At 42.9% G+C, this 19,504-nt stretch overlaps 1 protein-coding gene across 3 annotated transcripts in view; it reads left to right on the top strand.

Annotated features, from left to right (window-relative positions):
• Positions 1-16,830, top strand: part of ADCY6 (adenylate cyclase 6) — a 550,358-nt gene extending 533,528 nt beyond the window's left edge. For all 3 annotated transcript variants that reach the window (XM_086963749.1, XM_086963746.1, XM_086963748.1), the window contains one exon: positions 14,035-16,830. In XM_086963749.1, the coding sequence (XP_086819875.1) occupies positions 14,035-14,163 (129 nt within the window). In that variant the 3' untranslated portion in view covers positions 14,164-16,830. The remainder of the gene's footprint in view (positions 1-14,034) is intronic.
• The last annotated feature ends 2,674 nt before the right edge of the window (positions 16,831-19,504 follow it).

Consider the following 19,504-nt stretch of genomic DNA (forward strand, 5'->3'; position numbering starts at 1 on the left):
TTGGAGGGGAGAGCTCTGGAGTGACTATATGGACGAAGTCTCGAAATGAGATAGGCTGGTCCTAGGCCTTTGGTAGTCCGATAGGCCAGGGTCATAGCTTTAAACTCGATTCTTTTTAAATGGGGAGCCAGTGCAATTTCCGCAAAAAAGGGGAAATGTGTTGTCTTAGTGAGATGCCACCGACCAGACGGGCAGCGGCATTTTGAACCGTCTGAAGTCAGTGACACAATCCTGTTGACAGGCCCAGATAAAGTCCATTAGCATAGTCTAAGTGCGAAGTTATGAGCGCATGGACTATGGTTTCGCGAGTATTGCTGGGCAAATAGTTTATAAACTTTTTTATGATTTTGATTTAACAAAAGCAGGCAGCAGAGACTGTTTGTACTTGATTAGCAAAAGACAGGCAGTTGTCCCACCTGACACCCAAGTTTCTAACCGAGTCTTTAGGGAGAGGGGCAATGCTCAAGTCTCCCGGCCACCAGAGATTAGAGGCTAGGGGCGAAGGTTGGTTGAAAAACAGGACCTCGGTTTTTCCAGCGTTGAGTCTGAGAAAATTGAGATCCATCCATTTCACAATGTTCCTGAGGCATGTTTTTAAGGAATCAAAAGTGGTGGCAGATGATTCATTATAGGAAAAAAGGAGCTGGATATCGTCAGCGTACGGTGTTGTTTTGATTCCTGACTGAGATATCAATTCGGCCAAAGGAGTAAAATTAACATTAAAAAGAAGCGGGCTCAACACAGAGCCTTGAGGGACGCCCCACTTGAGTGGCCTAACCGAAGAGGTATAAGGAGGAGTGTGGACCTGTTGTTTACGGCCTGAGAGAAATGAGGCAATCCAGTTAAGGGCCGTACCCTAGATTCCAATGGATCTCAGCCGTTTCAGGAGGATTGGATGAGAGACGGTGTCAAATGCTGCTGACAAATCCAGCAGCACTAACACCGCCCTCGATCCCCGGTAAAGTGTCCACCGCACGGAATCGGCCATTTCAATCAGGGCCGACTCCGTGCTGTAGCCCGAGCGAAATCCATACTGAGAATCATGAAGAAGGCCCTTGGACTCAATAAAGCTGGCAAGTTGTTGATGGGCCAGCTTCTCCAAGATCTTATTTTAATAACCAGGAAAGAGGTTTGCCAGCTGCTGCAATCACAATCTGACGATTTCCCCCCCCGAACTCCTGTCCCCATCCACCCAGGCAGTATTACCATCTGAAAAAACGAGAGCCGGTATTCCATTCCCCTGAAAATTAGGTGCAGGGACACTGACCAATTCAGAATCAGACGGAACTTTATTCCTTTTTGGGGCAAGTCCTGCTTCCAATTTCCCTGTTCTGAGTGTGCCTCGAAAAGGACAATGATGTGGCATCCGATCCTACTCTCACAACCTAAATTTAGGGTTTTAGAACCCATACATACTCTTATGTTACCATCACTAGCCAACATTTTTGGAGTCTCAGTGTTCTTGTTTTCACAATGTAGCCTAACCAGGTTCATATTCCATGAACAACTCTGTTTTCAGAGTAAAGGAGCTTCCTTTGCAACAAACCAGGCATAGAGAGGGTTTATATGGCCAGACCTTATTTTCTAACCCATCACAATGCATATTTATTCTAAGCTGTCAGCCTTGAACGTTGGACTATGTTCATCAACAGGGTTGGCATCAAAGCTGGAGTTTGTAACCTCCATCTCTGTGGAGATCTGTATTGGGTAGACGTCAACTGCTTGTCGCCTTGGCTACAGTTAACCGGTGTACTTATTGTACTTCAACCCAGCCTTTATTACTTGTTTCAAGTCTCTTTTATGGCGTTTTTGTGATATTTGTATTTGCTGTGTGCCTTCTGTTACATTCTGCAGTAGCACCTTCCTTTAGCTGCAAATTTACATTTCCCAGTTGGCAACAATTAGGAAATAACACTTGAGCTGTTTTGGGCAGCAATTCCTGCCTCCTGGTACCCACGCACACCAGTGCGTCGATGTTAGCTTAAAGTGCAACTTTTGAGAGATTTAAATCACTAATAAAAAATCACGCATGAATGCTGGCTTCCATTTCTCTGCCAACTTCAACGTCTGACAATGCCCTCTGTGCTGAGCGGGAAGGGTACAGGCATCGCAGCAGAGGCAGACTTCCTCAGAGAAGTTAAAAGAAGTTTAAGTGTACAGTGCACACCAATATCATATCTGCGCGGGTTCTAACGGAGTAGGCCACTGTTCTGGATCTGTTCCTGGATGGTGGCTGCCCCATTTTCTGCCCTACTTCAATGTCAGACAACTCCCTCTGTGCGGAGTGGGCTGGCTACAGATGTTGCGGTGAAGGTCGATCTCCTCAGAAAGATTAATGTATACAGTGCATAAATATTTCCGTAGATTAACCAATTTCCATTATTTATTATTCCACCTCCCAGTGTCCACGACCCGTTGCACTCTCTGTTTACGCCTGGATATTATTCTAAAGGGGTGTGTATTTCTGAGCAGCCCTGCAACCTATGCATGCTTTTTGCACTGGGACAGCTTCCCGGTCCATAGCAACGTGCATCGTCTTTGCCCGTTACTAAAGAGCAAACAGACCTTTACTTGGCAGACTGAAAGCTCTCTCTATTAAGAGAATATTAGCCGGAGCTGCTCTAATTGAGTTATGTACCAATTCCAAACCTACCTGATGGAAGCCTGAAGAGGACGTTAGCTGCCTTTGTGGGTCAGGTCTGTCTGGATAATCTGTTTGCGTAGTTTACGTTTTCTATATGACAGTAACAGGAGCGAACCGTTTACATTCCTGTTACAGACAAAGTATAGGTACCACATATCATCCTTATTTTATCATTTCAAGGCCATTCCTATAGTGGTATTTTCAAAGTACTTAATTTGAACTGGTTTGGTTTAGTTCAGTTAGCTGCATTACAAAGTATATAAAATGTTGGCTACAATAGGTATGTTTTCTTTTACATCATCAACCGACTTTATTTCGCATTGAAACAATGCATAAAAGTATACAATAAAAAACATTTAATTGCAATCAAAATTACATTTAAAATCCATTAAAAAAGATCCAATAAAATGATGAATAAAGTACAAGAGCCACTGGGTTTAAAAACATCCGATTAAGACAAGGATATAACAGCAAGCTAGTTTTTGAGCCGGTACATTGATAAAACAACAGACTTAAGCAGTGACAAATGTTGTACTATGCACCTTACGGGTTCTCAGGGCGGCCAAAAAAAAGGAAGCAAGAACGTAACAAACTAATGGCAGAACAGGGCTTATGTTCATATTTGAAGATGGGTTTAGAATGTACTCTGGTACACAGCAGTTGTGCAGAGCTATTAATTCCTATTGAATTCTTTGAGAACACTGTGAAGGAGAACTAGGATTACAAGTCTGTTGCTTTTTCTTATTAGCATCCCATTGACGGGACGCAATTATACAATCTAAGAGTTTTCAGCCAAGTGACCCTATCTAAGGTCCTTTAAAGATACAGTGGTGCTAAAACCAAATCCACTGTTCATCTCCGAGCTACTGAAGGGCTGTCATCTAATTCAGCAGGTGGTAATATGTATCTTTTTTTTATTAATTTGAGGTTTTATAGTGAACATGACCTGTTAGGGTATCAGAGCGCTTTACAGGGATAAGCATGTTACATGCAGGTTAGGCATAGGCAAAATACAAGGAATGGGGGTTAGGGAATTGGACTCAATAGGACACGAGCAGATATATATATATATATATATATATATATATATATACAATAATCAGTACAGTACCAAAATCAGCGAGCAACATGGCGATAAAAAGGGAAAGCCAGCAATTGTATACGATTGGTCAAATTATAACAAAAGGCAGAGAGAACCGGCAGAACATTTGAAAGAGTAGGAATTGGTACACAGAGAGGGCCGAGTAGTACAGGAGATTATGCACAGAAACAAAAGTCATGAAGGTGGTTTGTGCGACAAAAAGAGTTTTTGGAGGAATTTGCTCATTAGGAAGGTTTTAGCTTCCTTTTTGAAGATTGACAGAGAAGGTATTCTTCTGATGAGCATGGTAGCGAGTTCCAGATTCTTGGTGCAGCCTCCGAGAATGAGATACCCTTTTGCTGGGTTCTACTGCTACAGCAGAAACATTTTGCCACATACTAGATATCAATAGGTGTTTATGATGTTTTCTGGAATGCACCAGAACACTTTTCATTACAAATTAGCTGTTTAATGTTTGTAAATGCTAAGAAAGACCAAGCTCTATGAAAGCAAGACATTCCATACTCCATGGCTGCATGCATAACTTAATGCTACAACGTAGCTGGAAAACCTGCCCCCGTAAGAATGAGATAACCTTCCACCGGAGGCATAGTGACAAGGCTGGTGGGCTCTTCTCGGATGTCTCTCAGACAGATGTTTACAGATTGAACACCAGTGCTTAGTAATCTCTCTCATGAAGGGGGAACTTCATTGCCGCCTCCCTGTGTTTGGTTGAGAGCTTCTGGCTAGTCTTAGTTCAAAGCATGGGACTCTAAATGACCTGGTGTTGTGGATGAAATTTTGCTGTAACTACGGCTGTCCTGCATTCCATGTCTATGATTCACTCATGAGACACCCTCCTCCGTAACAAGAGGTTTTAAGTTTTTCAAAGAATACAACTAGAGGTGCACCCCTTCAAAATATTTACAGTGATTATGTAAAAAAACAATTATCAAATCAGAGTTTTGTAAATCCATAAGTGATTTTCCTTTATTGATGCTTCTTAAATACACTGCAAAATCCAGCCAGCGCGTTTCGTTCAAAAGAAAATGGACTTCTTCAGGGCAATAATCTGATAAAGACAATGTTTATCATATGATCCAATTGTGTATGACGCATGTGATTCGGCCCGATAATTTAAATGGTAAAGTTTCCACCATAGTCAGCCCCATGATTAAGAACAGGAAGTCATGAGATAGATGACATTCCGCCCCAATAGGTGCATAAGATTCCCGTGTTCCGAGTGTGCATTAAACAAAAGGTATATCACCCACACATTGCGCACTTCAATTGGTGCCTTAAGACGAGAAATGGAGTTTGCCTCCTGGTCTAAAGCGCTCTTTGGAGAGGACAAAAAAGGTTCTAAGTGTAGCTGTTGCCTTTAAAGCTGCAACAAACTGAACTGCAATGTTTTCTAGTGGAGAGTAGAGTCTGAACACCTTACCTCCCCAAGTCATACCACCCTTCTCATTGGCTGCATAGTACATAAAAGAAAGAGGTGGGTATATTGCACAGTACTTTGTTAAATGTGTGCGTCCTGGCACAGCAGAAAATACTTGAAGTATGCAATTCTATGAAAGATACCAACACTGGGGAATCGTAATTAAAAGTAAGTAACGTATTCTAAAAATAATTCCCTTTTTTCTTAAATCTTCTATTTCCAGAAGATGGAAGTCCTCTGAGTATGGTCCTTTAAACTATTATAAGAATCAGTATGACCAGAGTGAGGAAGACAATGACAGCAATGACAGGAGCTGTAGAAAAGGAAGGGCGAGTGGATTCAGATATTGTACTGAATGCAGAATTTATATGGTGCATCATACCTGGATTGATTCCATCATGTGCTCAGATTGACATTGGGTTAAGTGATGGGACTGACCAATGTGCCTGAGAAAGGTGGGAAGGAGAAAGGCCTTGAGAATAGCATTAGCAGTGTGAACCGATCTGCATGGTCAGAAAGAATCAGAGAGGTGGGGATTGCTTTTAACAGCTTTTCCTAATACAGGTTTGGTTTGTGAATGGATTCCTGTAACATGGGGCATGGTGACGGTGATAAGGGAGTGCCATCAAAAAATAAGTGGGAGAGGGTGGCTTTGGGTATATGAAGGAATTGGCAGAGCCAAAAAGGAGGTCATGAGATAGGGCATTTTAAGTGCAGAATAGCTTCATGTTTGCAAATGAATTGTGAGGGTAGATGATAAGGATCTGTTAAAATGGAGTGAAGTGAAATTTGCTTTGAATGATGCCAGACCAGTTTTGTTTGGGGGGGGGGGGGGATGCAAGGCAAGCAGGGGCTATTGACCCTTAACCGTGGTGGTTGAAGTTGTTTGCTTCTGATGTCCTGGTGCCTCTCCTACTACATCTCAGCAAACTGGGCCAAGTACAACCTCTTAAGATCTTGACTCTCAGTGTTAGCACTGGTGAGCAGTGGCGGGCTTCTCAGAGAGGTCCCGTGGGGGTGCTCAAGCTCAGGATGCAATAACACAAGCAATGGTTCCAGATGGACCATGCATGTGGGAATTAACAACGAGAATTGTAAATGTGTCAAAACAGTAATTACATAGAGAAAATGATTTTAAAAATACCCAGTTGACTTGCATAAATAATTGTATTGAACCCATACAATATAACAGTTTCTAGAAAATAGTGCTCTGTGCTCAAATGATCACATGGTGAGCGGCCATAAGCTACTGCTGTAGTGTGTATAATGCAAGGCAGCAATGTAGCAATAGGCAAAATACAGGGTATAGAAGTTTGTATAGCACAAGGGCCTCCAATGATCAGACTTCTGTACAGCTCATTGGTATTAATTGTTCACGTGACCTAAGGTGTTGAGGATGGTTTGACCCGCTGTGGCTTGAGCATCATCATCATCAGAACTAGTGGGAGATTATAGAAGCAAGGAGCAGGAAAAAAAATTTCCACTACTTGGCCACTGGGTGCCAAGTGTTTAAAGCAAATTAAAGCAAATTCAACAGTGAAGACCCAAAATACTGCATGTCAGCAAATGGAGACAGGGCATCCACAAACCTCAACATCAGAGCATCAGTCGGGAACATCAGAATGCACGCAGGAAGCTTGCTAACTGTCAAGACCCGAGCTGTTGCTCAACAGCAGAATAACCAAATGTCCAATCCATTATTTTATCTATCAAGACAAAAAAAGGACTTTACTATGTACTACAATGGAATACTGCACATATGCATAAGCAAAGCACAATGTGTGCCCTAGGCCATAGTGGGCAAGCATGTGCCTCTATCTGCAATAGGTCCCCGATCCTTACAGTTCAGAAATGGTAGTTCAGTTCATTTACTCAGTTCTTGCCACCTGCGATGTAACAGTCCATTTAGGTGGCCACCAAGCTTTGTCTACACTACGTGCACCTGGTCCTTTCTCAATCCAGGGAGGAGGAGGGCTCACCAGCAAATTAATCTAGAGACTCCTTGATGGCTGAAGGCGCCCAACCAGAAGACTCCTCTTCCACGGTCCTCCTTCTGCATGTCTCCTTTGGTCTCGCGCAGAATTTGTTTCTCCAGCATTGGATCTGTTCATAGATTCAACAATCTTGAATTCTTACCAGTCATGAAACTGGGAACCCTAGGTAACAGAAGTACACACATATACACTCATTAACATTAAAAATCAATTAAACCCTCCCTTTCCTATCCTCATTAATGTATACAATCCAAACTGCAGCCGATCAGACCTCACCACACCCAGCTGTTCCCTTGACTGAAGCTTCCAACTGTGCAGATTTTCTACCACACATTGTGTGAGGAACCCTTATTTTGATAGTTCTAGAAGAGAATTTAAGTATTGTTTCATCATGGCTGAAGGAGCCACTAAAATCTTTTGTGAAGGCCTGTTAATCTTGTGGCAAGAAGGAGATACAGTTAATCAGAATGAAAGCTATCTAGAGGGTGCCATTGAAAAGGAATATAAAGGCTTTTACTTGAGTGACAATCTCATTTTGAAAGAATCTGGAGAGTGGCATCCAATATTAGGTCAAAGAGAGCTGAACACGTTCATAAATAGAATGTACACATGCTCACAGTACAGGAGATTCTTTTGTTTATAAGGAAAGGAGATGTTCTGAGTTCATTAGATGTGGAGGAGGCATATTTCAATATCCCATTCACTAAAATTACAGAAAATATCTCCGTTATATGGGAGACAACATCAGTAGGGATGGTATTCCCATCGCAGGAAAGAGGCAAATAGTTAATGAAACATGTCCCTATTTTAAGATAAGGAGGAGTATCAGTGAGAATGCTCAAGGCAGTTCTAGGGACAGTCTTCATGCATTCTTTTGGTTTTACAAAATTTGACTTCGCACAAGATTTGTTCATTAGGAGTTAAGTGGGCAATGACAACAGATAAACAGCGGGTGGGACGATATAATGCAAGTAACACCTATTACGAGGAACGTTTGGTGGGTGCCATGTGAGAATGTTTTCAAAGATCAGACACTGCAGCTTAAAAATAAAAGCATTGGTTTACCTGACTAAAGATGCTTCTATGGTAGGATAGAGAGCACATCTACAAAACCTTCATGTACATGATGTGTGGACAAAGAAGGGGCAGCAATTACACATAAACATATTGGAGGTGAGAGGTAGTGCGGATAGCTTTTCTGCCTTCAGTGAGGGACTACCATGTAATGATCAGGACCGACAATAACACAGCGATGTATTCTATTCAGAAACAAGGATGAACAAGGCCAATGTTACTTTCAAAGGAAGCACAGAGGATTTGGAGATGGGCGATTGTCTACAGTGTTTCATGGATGGTGGAACACATTCCAGGACTGGACATTGATGAGGCAGATTTGTTGAGCAGGTGTTATGTGGATCCTCACGAATAGGAGATAGACTGCAGACAATTGAAATACATTTGTCAAAGATGGGGAAAACCACATTAGAATAGCGTTCCTCTCCCTGGGTAATGCACTTAGAAATTCTTGTTGAGTTATCTCCATCTATCCCAACCTTTCATCATTTCTCTTTAGCAATTTTTAGCATTTTTCCTTTCTTTTTTAGGTCTCGCGACCTATCAATGCGCGCAAGCGCATTGAGCGGAGCGAGAATTCATGTCCTCAAAACGCTCGTGAAACCAAGGGTTTCGTTCGTGCGGTTTTGTTTAAGTTCAAGTGAATCACGTGACCAAACAAGCACGATGCATCAGCCTCCCTCCCTACGGCCACCACCACATCAAAGGGCTTCTCCCAGCGTGTGCTCTGCGGCTTCTCCTCCCCTAATTATTCATGGCTTTCAGTTTCCCGGCCGCTCTTGTTAGTTTAAAGCTTCAGCGCGAGGCACACGCATTTGTTCACATCACACTTTAGTGCCCCCTGCCCGCACGCATCACTTGCCCGTAACCACGCATCACTTGCCCGCTGCCATTAACCACGCATCACTTGCTCTTCGCCACACTGTGCCTGCTTGAACATCTCTGTGCCCACCTTTCACGATATTCATTTACTTTTTTTTTTTTTACCAGTGAATAAATACGATGTTATTTCCTGTCATACATGCACTGAAGCGAACCCACTACGAGGTTCACGTTTCAGCTGTTTTCAATCCGGGCCCTTACGTGAGTCATACCGGATGACTACTTAATTACTTCCGCTTTACATTTTTCAAATTACTGACTTGGCGCCACTTATTTGACCTCCCTTGCTTCAACATGGGAGCTCACCCCAGTCTCCCGTTTTGTTGTTTATTTTCCAGACGGTGCAGTGACGCACACAGATCGACCACACAGACACTAGTTAATAACCAAGTAAGTCTGTTGGAATTCTGTAGACTTTAGGGGTAACTTTGCGACACCATATCGCATTCCATTTATGTATGTTTAAACGTGGGAGCTCACCCTAGTCTCCCTTTACATTTTTACAGACGGCGCTCAAAATACGAGGAGTTATCCCCTCCCGTATACGCGACCTACACGGACGTCGTGCCCATCTCCGTAGGAGCAGTTTCCAACAGAGGATGGCAATTGAGACGTTATTTTTTCCTCTATTTAATCTCTTATTTTAAGGCTGTTGCTGTCACAGGCCACATCCCTCATGGACTTCCCCCCCCTCTGGGGTTTTATCTTCCGTTCCACAGATAACCCTGACCTCAGATTGAAGATTTAAAGAAAATTACTGATCCCATCTTACCATTGCGTTAAACTAAGTTATATGCTTTAATTAGGAACTGTGGAGCAACTTTATGTATTCAATTATCCTGTGAGCATTGTATCTCAGATACATAATGAGGACTCCCCACGTGGATTTGTCCTGTCACTTATTGCGCATATACTGTGAGGGTCACCAGTACTAATTCTTTCCTTTCCCTCTCTTCTTTTTCTTTCAAAAAACCCCTCCCCTTTTGTTGCCTAGATTTTGAAACACCTACATATGTGACAGTAAGAGTCCTGTGCCCTGCCGGGTCGGAAATATCACCGGCAGGGCGGTAAGCCTGCCAGCTTGTTACTTCCAAGAACGTGCCAGCTACGAGCTTGTGTTTTTGATTATTCATAAACCGGCTAGCTAAAGCCTTTCAGCCTTTCCATTTGCCTCATTTCTTTTCTCCCACTTTTCTTTCCTGTTCTGTTCTAGACTTCCCCGGTGACGTTCAAGCATTTCATAGGTAGGATCTAATTGTGTCTTCACCCAACTCAGGCACTTGCATGTGTTCACCTTCACATTACCATCTTTGCTTGTGGGCGGTTTTTTTTATGACGTTGAAGCACAGCGATGTTTGAGATCATCCAAGCGTTGGTGCATTTCACTGTCTGTCAATTGGATGGTTTGATGTGATCTATGTCCTGGTAGGCAGGCCTACATGGACTTGAGTGCCGGCAACATAGATGTGGAACGCAATAATTTACGGTTTTAACATATCTCCTGGGGCTGCATGCAGATTTTGAAACTACAGTCCTTCTTCTGGCAGCATGCAGTACTCCACATAAGCCTCGGCAATGGTAAGTATTTCACAAGCTCTGTTTTCTGCTGAAAAAAAAATCGCAAGTGTTTGAAAACTTTTTTAACAGAGGAGCTAGTGCACCCACTCCAAAACCAAGTGACTAAAAAGAGAAGCACTTTAATGATGAACAGCATCCTCGAGGCGGGCGGGGGTGTAATTCAATCCGAAGCGTTAACACTGCCTTTAATGCGTGGCTGCTTTAGGCACGCGCTGCACTTTCAGAGTTGTTCTGTGGAGAGCCCTTCATCCGCCCTCGGAAGAACAGATGACGCAATAGATGCAATCAGGCACTCTAATGCCCTAATGCATCCCGATTAATCTCTTGCTTGGTTTTCCAGCATCCCGCATCTTTTGCTGTGTGTATTTGAATATAACATTTTTCATTAACTATATGCTCTCCAGGGCGATATGCCCGGCTGCAAACTGCCATCCGTCACAGTGGTCGCCTTCACCCATTTCCGGATTTACAGCACCCAGCATTTATCTTTTTGGGATTTTTACGTCCATTAATAGAACGATGAAAGGAGAATCACAAGTCCCACCACCATCCAATGTGTTGGTGGGTAAACTACTACGACTGAATGATGGTAACTCTTGTGATACGGTGTCTGTTGCCACGTGACAGCTTTCCTATATGTTTGGTTCTGTCGTTCCTTTTAAGAAATGATGCACTATTGAAGTTGTAGTCCTGTCTTGTTTCAATTGGAGGACTCCTGATAATGTTGATTTGTGTCTATTTTGTGTACACTCACTATAGAATTCAGTTGCTTATAGGAGCTTCTGAGGCAGGCAAGCCTGATGGCTTGGGCATTTAATAAGGAATACGTTTTAGACTACACAGGCAGTATCCCTGAGACATGGCCCAATTGCTTTTTAGGGGTGGCTAATGATTGTTTTTAACCGTCACACCCTAACACCCCCTCACCCACCCCCTCATCCTCAACCCTCTCACCCTCACTCAGCCTCACACCCTCACCCTCACACACTCTCACCCTCACACCCCCTCACTCACACACCCACACTCACCCTCACACCCCCTCACCCTCACACCACTCAGCGCTACAACACATGTGTGTGTAGGTGCAAATTCAATGTTCTTGGATTTTCGTCACAATAAAATACAATGAACATAATCTTCACAAAATTTATTTACAAACGTTTAAGCTACGGCCATTATAAATTACAATAACTTTTATTTAAGTATTAATTATTTGCAAAATTATAAGCCATTGTTATTTGTAATATCAATACATCTAAGTAACGTAAATACAACACACATTGCATTACAAATGCTATAGGTGTCACATTTGCGAAAGTTAAAACTATTGACATTGTAACTGACAAAGCTATTAATTTTGCTATTTTCAAAACCAACACATAAATTTAAAAAGTGTCATTTACAATACCAATCGCTCAAACTTTCCTAATGCGAAAAGTTAAAAGTATGGGCATTGTAAATCACAAACAAAAATAAAATGTAATTTAGAAAACCAATAGCTCAAACTTTCCTACTGTGAGACCTATTGGCAACGCCAGTGCTTGTTTAAACACGTCATAATGTGAATCTTTATAATGCAATGGCCGACCTTCTAATTTTACTTGATTTCCTATTTCTTTTGAGAATTATGTTAGTGTATCTCTGTTCAATCAGTATCATATTGATTAAGCAATTTCTTTTTGTTAGAACGTGTTTTCACCGCACTCATATTGCTTTGCAGAATCGTTATCCCCAGATCAAGGGCAACGCCAGCTCGAAATGCATTGGGATGATCTACATTTGTGAATTAATTTTCATGCACATCACAAACAAAATATTGCTAAAGTGAAACAAAGAAAAAATGATGAAAAGTTGGGATAGATGGAGATAACCCAACAAGAGTTTATGATTTACTTAAATTACATTATTGAAAATCAATCAACGTGTTGAACTGGTGATTAATGTGAGCACTCCCTCTTTTGGGAATATTGGCAGTGCATTAAGGGGACGTTCCCCAGGGAGCTATAATTTCCATATGTTACAACACGCTTCATAGATCACAAAGCAATACCATACTGCACGCTTCAACATAAGCACCTTCCCTTTAATTGAAAAGATTACAAAGGAGTGTGTGAACCATTTATGTTTATGAAAAACAGATTAGGACATGTTTGCAACAGATCAAACTTAAATCCTTCTCCTGTACTATGCACCTGATGGCAATACAAGAAGACTTAACACCAATCTCTTGCTAGAAAAAAAGGCCTAATTGAATTTCAGGAGGCTGGTCTTATCTTCCCACGCTTCATTGTGTTGGCCGCCTCTTCAGCATTGTCAGCAATAATCCTTCCCATTCGAGGGGTATCCAAAATTGATCCCAAGAGTCTCCATTGCTCTTCCTCTCACAGACAACATGCATGTACCACACAGGCTATATACACAAAACATGCCTAATGTACACTTGAGAGGATAGCTAGGATTTGGGTAACCACATAGAAACTGAACTTTACATACTATTGACAGAGATAAAAATTCCCGGTCACAACTATGGATTTACAAAAAGTGGCACGTTGTCACCCGCACTCTGTGCTAAAACCATGACGAGACAGTAATCCACTGTCAATGAGACCATTCTTGGTGCGCACCGCCATTTTCACAGAACAGGTCCAGAACCCTACTCGGATGAAGGGACAGGCTTAGGCCTATGTCTATGTCTCTGATCTCACGCTAAAGTAGGATGACGACAACAGGGCCACAATTCAAAAGCCAGGATACTAGATACACTTAGTCAGGAACTCGGGCAGAGGAACATGACAGTGCGTCCAGTAAGAGAGCATTCCGACCCTCGCAAATGGTCTTTGGCTTTTGCAAGATCAGCAACAAGGGTGGTGGGAGAGTGCTTTTAGAGGTCTAAGAAGTTTCTTTTGAACCAGAGAATGTTACATCCTGCACGGGGGAGGTAGTGCAGGGCATCCTTTGAAGAGGAGGTTGACTTTAAGTGTGTATATAGGTTTGCAGGGGTGCATAAGATAATGAGAAACCTTTAAAAAGGAGGAAGAGGCTGGCTTGTAATGGGCGCAGATGTTTTCAAGCTATGGGACGACAGTGCTGAGGTTGCACTTATATAGACTTGAAGAATTGGACACAATGAGGAGAACAATTATAGTCCTATAAAGAAGGGTATATGTTGAGAATATAAACTGAAAGATGCCTCACAACATTCTTTGAGTTGTGGCTGGTGTGCCGTGGTATACACACTCCTGTGCAGATGTAAGCATGACACAACATGTCTGATTTTTGCTGCATGTACTGTAGTTACTGTTTTTCTGATTGTTTTTGTATGGGTTTTGCACTTTTTCAGGTGACAACTGATCTGCACCAAGTCTTGGCAGACAAAGGTTACAAGCTGGAGTGCCGAGGGGTCATAAAGGTGAAGGGGAAGGGTGAGATGACCACCTACTTTCTGAGTGAAGGACCCACGAGCAGCTAGCAGGAGCCTCGACACAGAGTAGCACGGAAGAAACTTCGACAAGAGTGACGGCCGCTTGGCCAGTGTCACCCACTACGGCTGCCCTTCAACAGGATAAAGGAGGCAGAGAGGCCTCCACACACCACTTCATCTTGTACTTGCCCACGTCTTGAGAGTTGGTGCTCTGGCAGCCAGCCAGACTTCATACAACAGGCTGGGTCTTTTGTGGTTTTGGAAGCCGGTCCTGCAGATTGAGTGCAACTGCAGGGCGAGGCCTGGCTTTCCAGCACTTAGCCGGGACCGAAGGCGGCTGCTTTCCCTATTGTGGCATTTACCAGGACAATGCGCAAGAGAAGCCACGCTTCTAATGTAGCGCTAACAGGAGCCAGCGAGAGATGTAACTTTAAGGTAACCCCTTTGCGTCCAGTTCATCACACACAAGCTCCCTCCATCTTGAATCATCCCCTACTGACCTCCTGTTACTGCAGCCAGTTCGGGAAGATTCAGGACGTCAACAACCTGTGCCAAAGTGGCGTCAAGGAGACTGGAACCACCCCCTTTTCACCAGAATGCATTTGCAGACGGTACTTGCAAATTATTTATTTTTGAGGGACTTGTTTTATTTTAGTTTACTTCTTTTTAATTATTTTAAGTTTTAAACTGATAAAAACTAACGATCAGCAGCAACAAAAACAATGAAAGGAAATGACAAAACAGAAACACTTTGACCAAAGAACAAGGATGTGCCGCTAGTTGTGGTGCTGGTGGCAGCGAGCTGCGTGCTGGGTTGCCTTGTTCAGCTTATTGCACGGTATGCACTACATGGGGGTAGGGAGAAGGAGTGCGAGACGCTGAAAGATCCCAGAAAGAAATACTACAAATACCATCTTGATTTTCCAAGTTCATTTTTATCCATTTGGAGTTGTCTTCTAAGAGCTGCACTGCTAGTGTCTTAGTAAACTGCGATTGTTTAGAAGTGGACAGTCTGGGAATGATAGGGATACTCGGCATTTGTCCCATTTAATGCAACACTGAAAGGATGTTGGCTCATGCATATGGCAGCGAAATGTGAGACATCCAAGTGGTTGGACGAAGGGATGCGTGAAAGAGACCTCTGAACCCCCATAGTTCTGTGCTAGACGTGTTGAATGTGGTTTTCAAGAAGTATAGGAAAACAGTGAATGTTCCCTGTTCAACCTCTTCCCTCCCATTTGGTGTCCCCTTGTTCTTTTGGCAGCTTCTCTTAAACAGGTTGGGGCATGCAGACTTTTAGTTTATTGCGGGCTGTGCATTGGAGATGTGAATGGGTGGCGGGTATGAGGAGGTCAGGCGGATATGCTGTGATTTCCATAGCTGGGAACCCCACACCCTCCAAGATTATGCTTCTTCAGATGAAAGACATGAAAGATGGGAATATGGCACAGACTTGGTGTTGTCTGCTTTGTAGGGGGTGATCGTAGGCCCATGACAGCCCAAGCGCTCTTGCAAGTTCAGAGCTGTGTGTTTTTTTGGATTTTATTCCCTGTAGTATTTGCTTCTCGGTGCTGCACCACCTCACAAACGCCTTGTCTCTCATCACTGTGACGCTGCTGCTTTTAACCATTTCCTCATGTGCCAAATTGCATGGATGTTTTGATGATAGAGAGGATGCAAGGACCGACGTGTACAGCCGCCTTGGACTAAGCAACCAGCTGTGTGCTTGGGGAGCAGGTGCTTGAAAGGCAAGCCTGAGCTGTGCTTCGTTGGGGAGGTTAAGATGAGTTCCAGTTTGCGCTGGAATTACTGCTTATGAGTGTGTTCGTATTACCTGTCTGCTGAGGCCGAAAGTATATCCTGGATTCTTGCTCAGAAATTGGATTTTCGTTTGTGGTGCCAAAGAGGAAAAAAAAAACTTTTTGAAAAAGGGACAACAAATGAGCCGCAGCAAAGGATGTACTTGGTGGTTTTTGTTGGTGTTTTTTTTTGTTTATTTTGCAGGCACTTGCACCTAACCGCAGATGCACCAGATGCCAGGGGGTGCAATGCAGTGTGTCAAAAGGGACACACTGGGGGGATGTCTGAAGGATGCCAGGCACCTCTCTCTTAGGAGCCTGCACCAGGGCACTGCAACCAGTAATTGCCCAAGCTGGGCCTGCACCAAGGGGTGCTAGCAGGCCACCTGGACAATCTCAACAGTATTCTGCAAAGTTCTACCAATGCTGAGTGCCTCCAGAGTACCCCAAGTGACACCAGCAACTTGTTTGCAAGTATCTCATCCCTTTGCTTGCTAATTTGCAATTCTACCTGTAAGGGCTGTATCACAAAATGCAATGGCGTGTCTCTGGGGCAAAGGCCTATGCCTAGGGGGGTGCACAGAAGAATCATGAAAATATTTGATAACCAACCTCTCCTCATCCCCTATTTTCTTTTCTGTCTCACATTAGACGTTGTGTATTGCCTTGTGTGCAGCCATGGCAGCTTGTTCTTGCATCACAGCAGCATCAGTCCTTTGAAAGGGAAGTGTTTCGTAAGATAATATTCGGAAGTAGGTGCACTAGCCCTTGAAGAATTTAGAAACCCCATCTGCAGAATCTCGCACATAGGTTGTTGCATGCCTTCCCAGGCTCCTCCGGTCACCCAGCTAGCTCATGCAACCAAGTTTTCACATATTTTCTCTTGGATCAGACAGATTTGTCTTTTTATCAAAAATATTATTTTTGTTTTTTCATTTGTGTCTTTTTCATTATATTTGTATTACACGTTTAACAAACAAGTTTTTAGAATGGACATAGGCATCAGGGTCTTGTTTGAGTTTGTCTGTCATAATGTTCACCTTTACTGCTGGTGTTTCTCTAAGCACAAAAAGCCTTCTGATGCACTTTTGATGTCTGAAAAATGTTTTTGTCATCATCCTCCATAACAATTTTACATCCTGCTGAAGAGGAAATGCAGGCAAGGAATCTCCTATTCAGAGACACCTCTAACCGAGGATCCTATTTCCAGGCCACATGGTAAAGGACAGATTTGTTAAATCCGCTCCTAAAAGGAGGAATTGAAGAGAAAAATCTATCTCTTCTCTCACCTATCTGGGTGATGCTTTTAGGCCTGACAAGCTCTGATGATTGCATCTTTGGTGCCTGCAGTGTTGGAGTGCATCTCGAAGCATCTATTAATAACTCGGGTTAGCATGTTTTTTTGGGAGGAGATTTGTGGAACTAAAGGTACTTTGTCTTCCTTGCCCACTTTGCAGTTGAACCACCATGGGTTGCACCTGAATTGTCAAATTTGAGGCCCTCGGTTCACCTTCATTGATACTACTGAGTGTTGGTTAAGCTTTCTCTGCCTAGCTGCTCCACCTGTTAGTGAGCAGCTGTCACATCCGCCTGGCGAGCACTTTTGACGTTGTCACTGCAGACACTCATTATACAAGGTCTGTTCCTCAGTGGGTTTCTTTTACGCAAGCTGTTGATATATGTCATGCTGGCCCATTCTGTACACAGTCCGGCCCACTACGAGTTAATAACCCCACCTCTCTAAACTCAACGCCACCCTACAACCTCAGAGCGCCAGCATCATTAATCACTGCCATTGCACCGAACCGGTGCAGGGAGATCCTCTAAGAAGTGCAGAGCACTTTGCAGTCCAGTGCATTTATTTCGGACCGTATTACGTTGTACTACACAAGACTGTGAGCAAAAAGGATTTTACACCATTACTTCTTTTTCTTGCTTCGGAGAAAAACAGGTCAAAATATAGTTGTGGAATTTTCTGTTTCAGTGAATTGCTTTCCATAGACAACTTGAAAGGGTGCTTTTAGCTCATATTCTGAAATCCTTGCATGGTGAGACTTGGATATCATGAAATATTCTGAAAGGGTGTCCTACTATTTCCTGTAACAGGGGGGGGGTCCTATTTGAACAAAATTTCAGTTTGGGGCTCACTTCACCACCAAGGCATAGAGCCATAGTAGCAGTAACAGCCCATCAGTGATACCAGCGGTTGCACCTTTATCCTTACATGGACAACTGACTGATGAAGGTCTCAACCAATATTTTGTGGCCTTTCTGTTTACAGCTGATTCTACCTTTAAAGGGGCAAGAAGTCTGTATTATTTTTAACATAGACCATGTTCTTGGGTAGAATTCAAGGCAGAAGCCCACAGTCTTTATAACAAATTAATGGCATCTGCTAGAAAGTTGTGCCCTTTCAGAACAGAAATGTCACTTCAGCTTAGTGATATTGAAGAGTTGGCCTCATGGCACTGTGAGCATAAGTCAAGCAAATGTATCTGGCTTCGCTCTGGGATCAAGAGTCAAGTTTGTGATGGACATTAATTCAGACGCCAAACAAAACCCAAGTAGTTCTTGGGATGGTGGACTTGAAGGTGACTTCTTACAAAGGTCCTCGTCTGGATTCTAGGTCCGGAGTTGGAACATCATATTTGTAGGATTTTGGATGGTGTGCAAGATTCAGTGTGCACAACCCCTGGACTCCACAAGAAGTACCTCATGACACAAATTACTTCGAGATCAAAGGAGTCTTCCTAGTAATGTACACAGACAATGTTTTACATAAATAACCAAGAAGCCTCTGACTTTTCATGGTCCTTTATCAGCTGATTACGAATCTCTGGTCTTTGATTGTTCAGAAGAAAATTTACCTAACAGCAAAACGGACAGGTTGCATCTATGCACAATCCATAGCAAGAGATCCATTTATTAAGCCACTTCAGATCCCACTTTATAAATGTGTAGGGTCGCCCCAATATACGAAATTGCAAGACAAGAACAATTGGTGTCTCTCAGTTATGCATTCTGGAAGAGAAGTGTATTATCACCTCTGTGCATTCTGCGGTTTTCGATGGTAACAAACTATACAGGAGCTGTCCATTCAAAATGGTTCAAATAGCCTCTTCTTGGCCAAAACAGGTCTTCTCATCTCTAGTCCCTTTGGTCTGTTTCTCTGATTGAGGACTTTCGGTAGCTAAATTCAAGGAAACGTCCAGCACAATTTCTGAGTTGAACGCTTTGCATCTGTGCCTTTAACTTGTGAACACATAAATCTTACAAAAATCTTGAAGTTATTCATGTGGCAAGCAAATTTTCTATCGCCACAAACAGTGTGTAAAACAAATGTCTACATTTTCTTTAATGAGTGTTGGAAATGGTTATCAAACAATTTACCTCTATGATTGATAGTATTCTTCTATTTGTCTCCTCTTGGGCATATGAATGCAAAAAGATGAGTTCAGTAAGGATTGCCTGGCCGGCACTGTAGCTTATTAAATGTGCACCAGTACAGTTCAATTCCCTGATAATACTTTTCCAAGTTTGTTATGCCTATGAGACACCCAGTGTGATATATCGATGCAGTAATGAAGACC

Source organism: Lissotriton vulgaris, chromosome 1_1 (assembly GCF_964263255.1).
Source record: "Lissotriton vulgaris chromosome 1_1, aLisVul1.2, whole genome shotgun sequence".
Lineage (NCBI taxonomy): Eukaryota > Metazoa > Chordata > Amphibia > Caudata > Salamandridae > Lissotriton > Lissotriton vulgaris.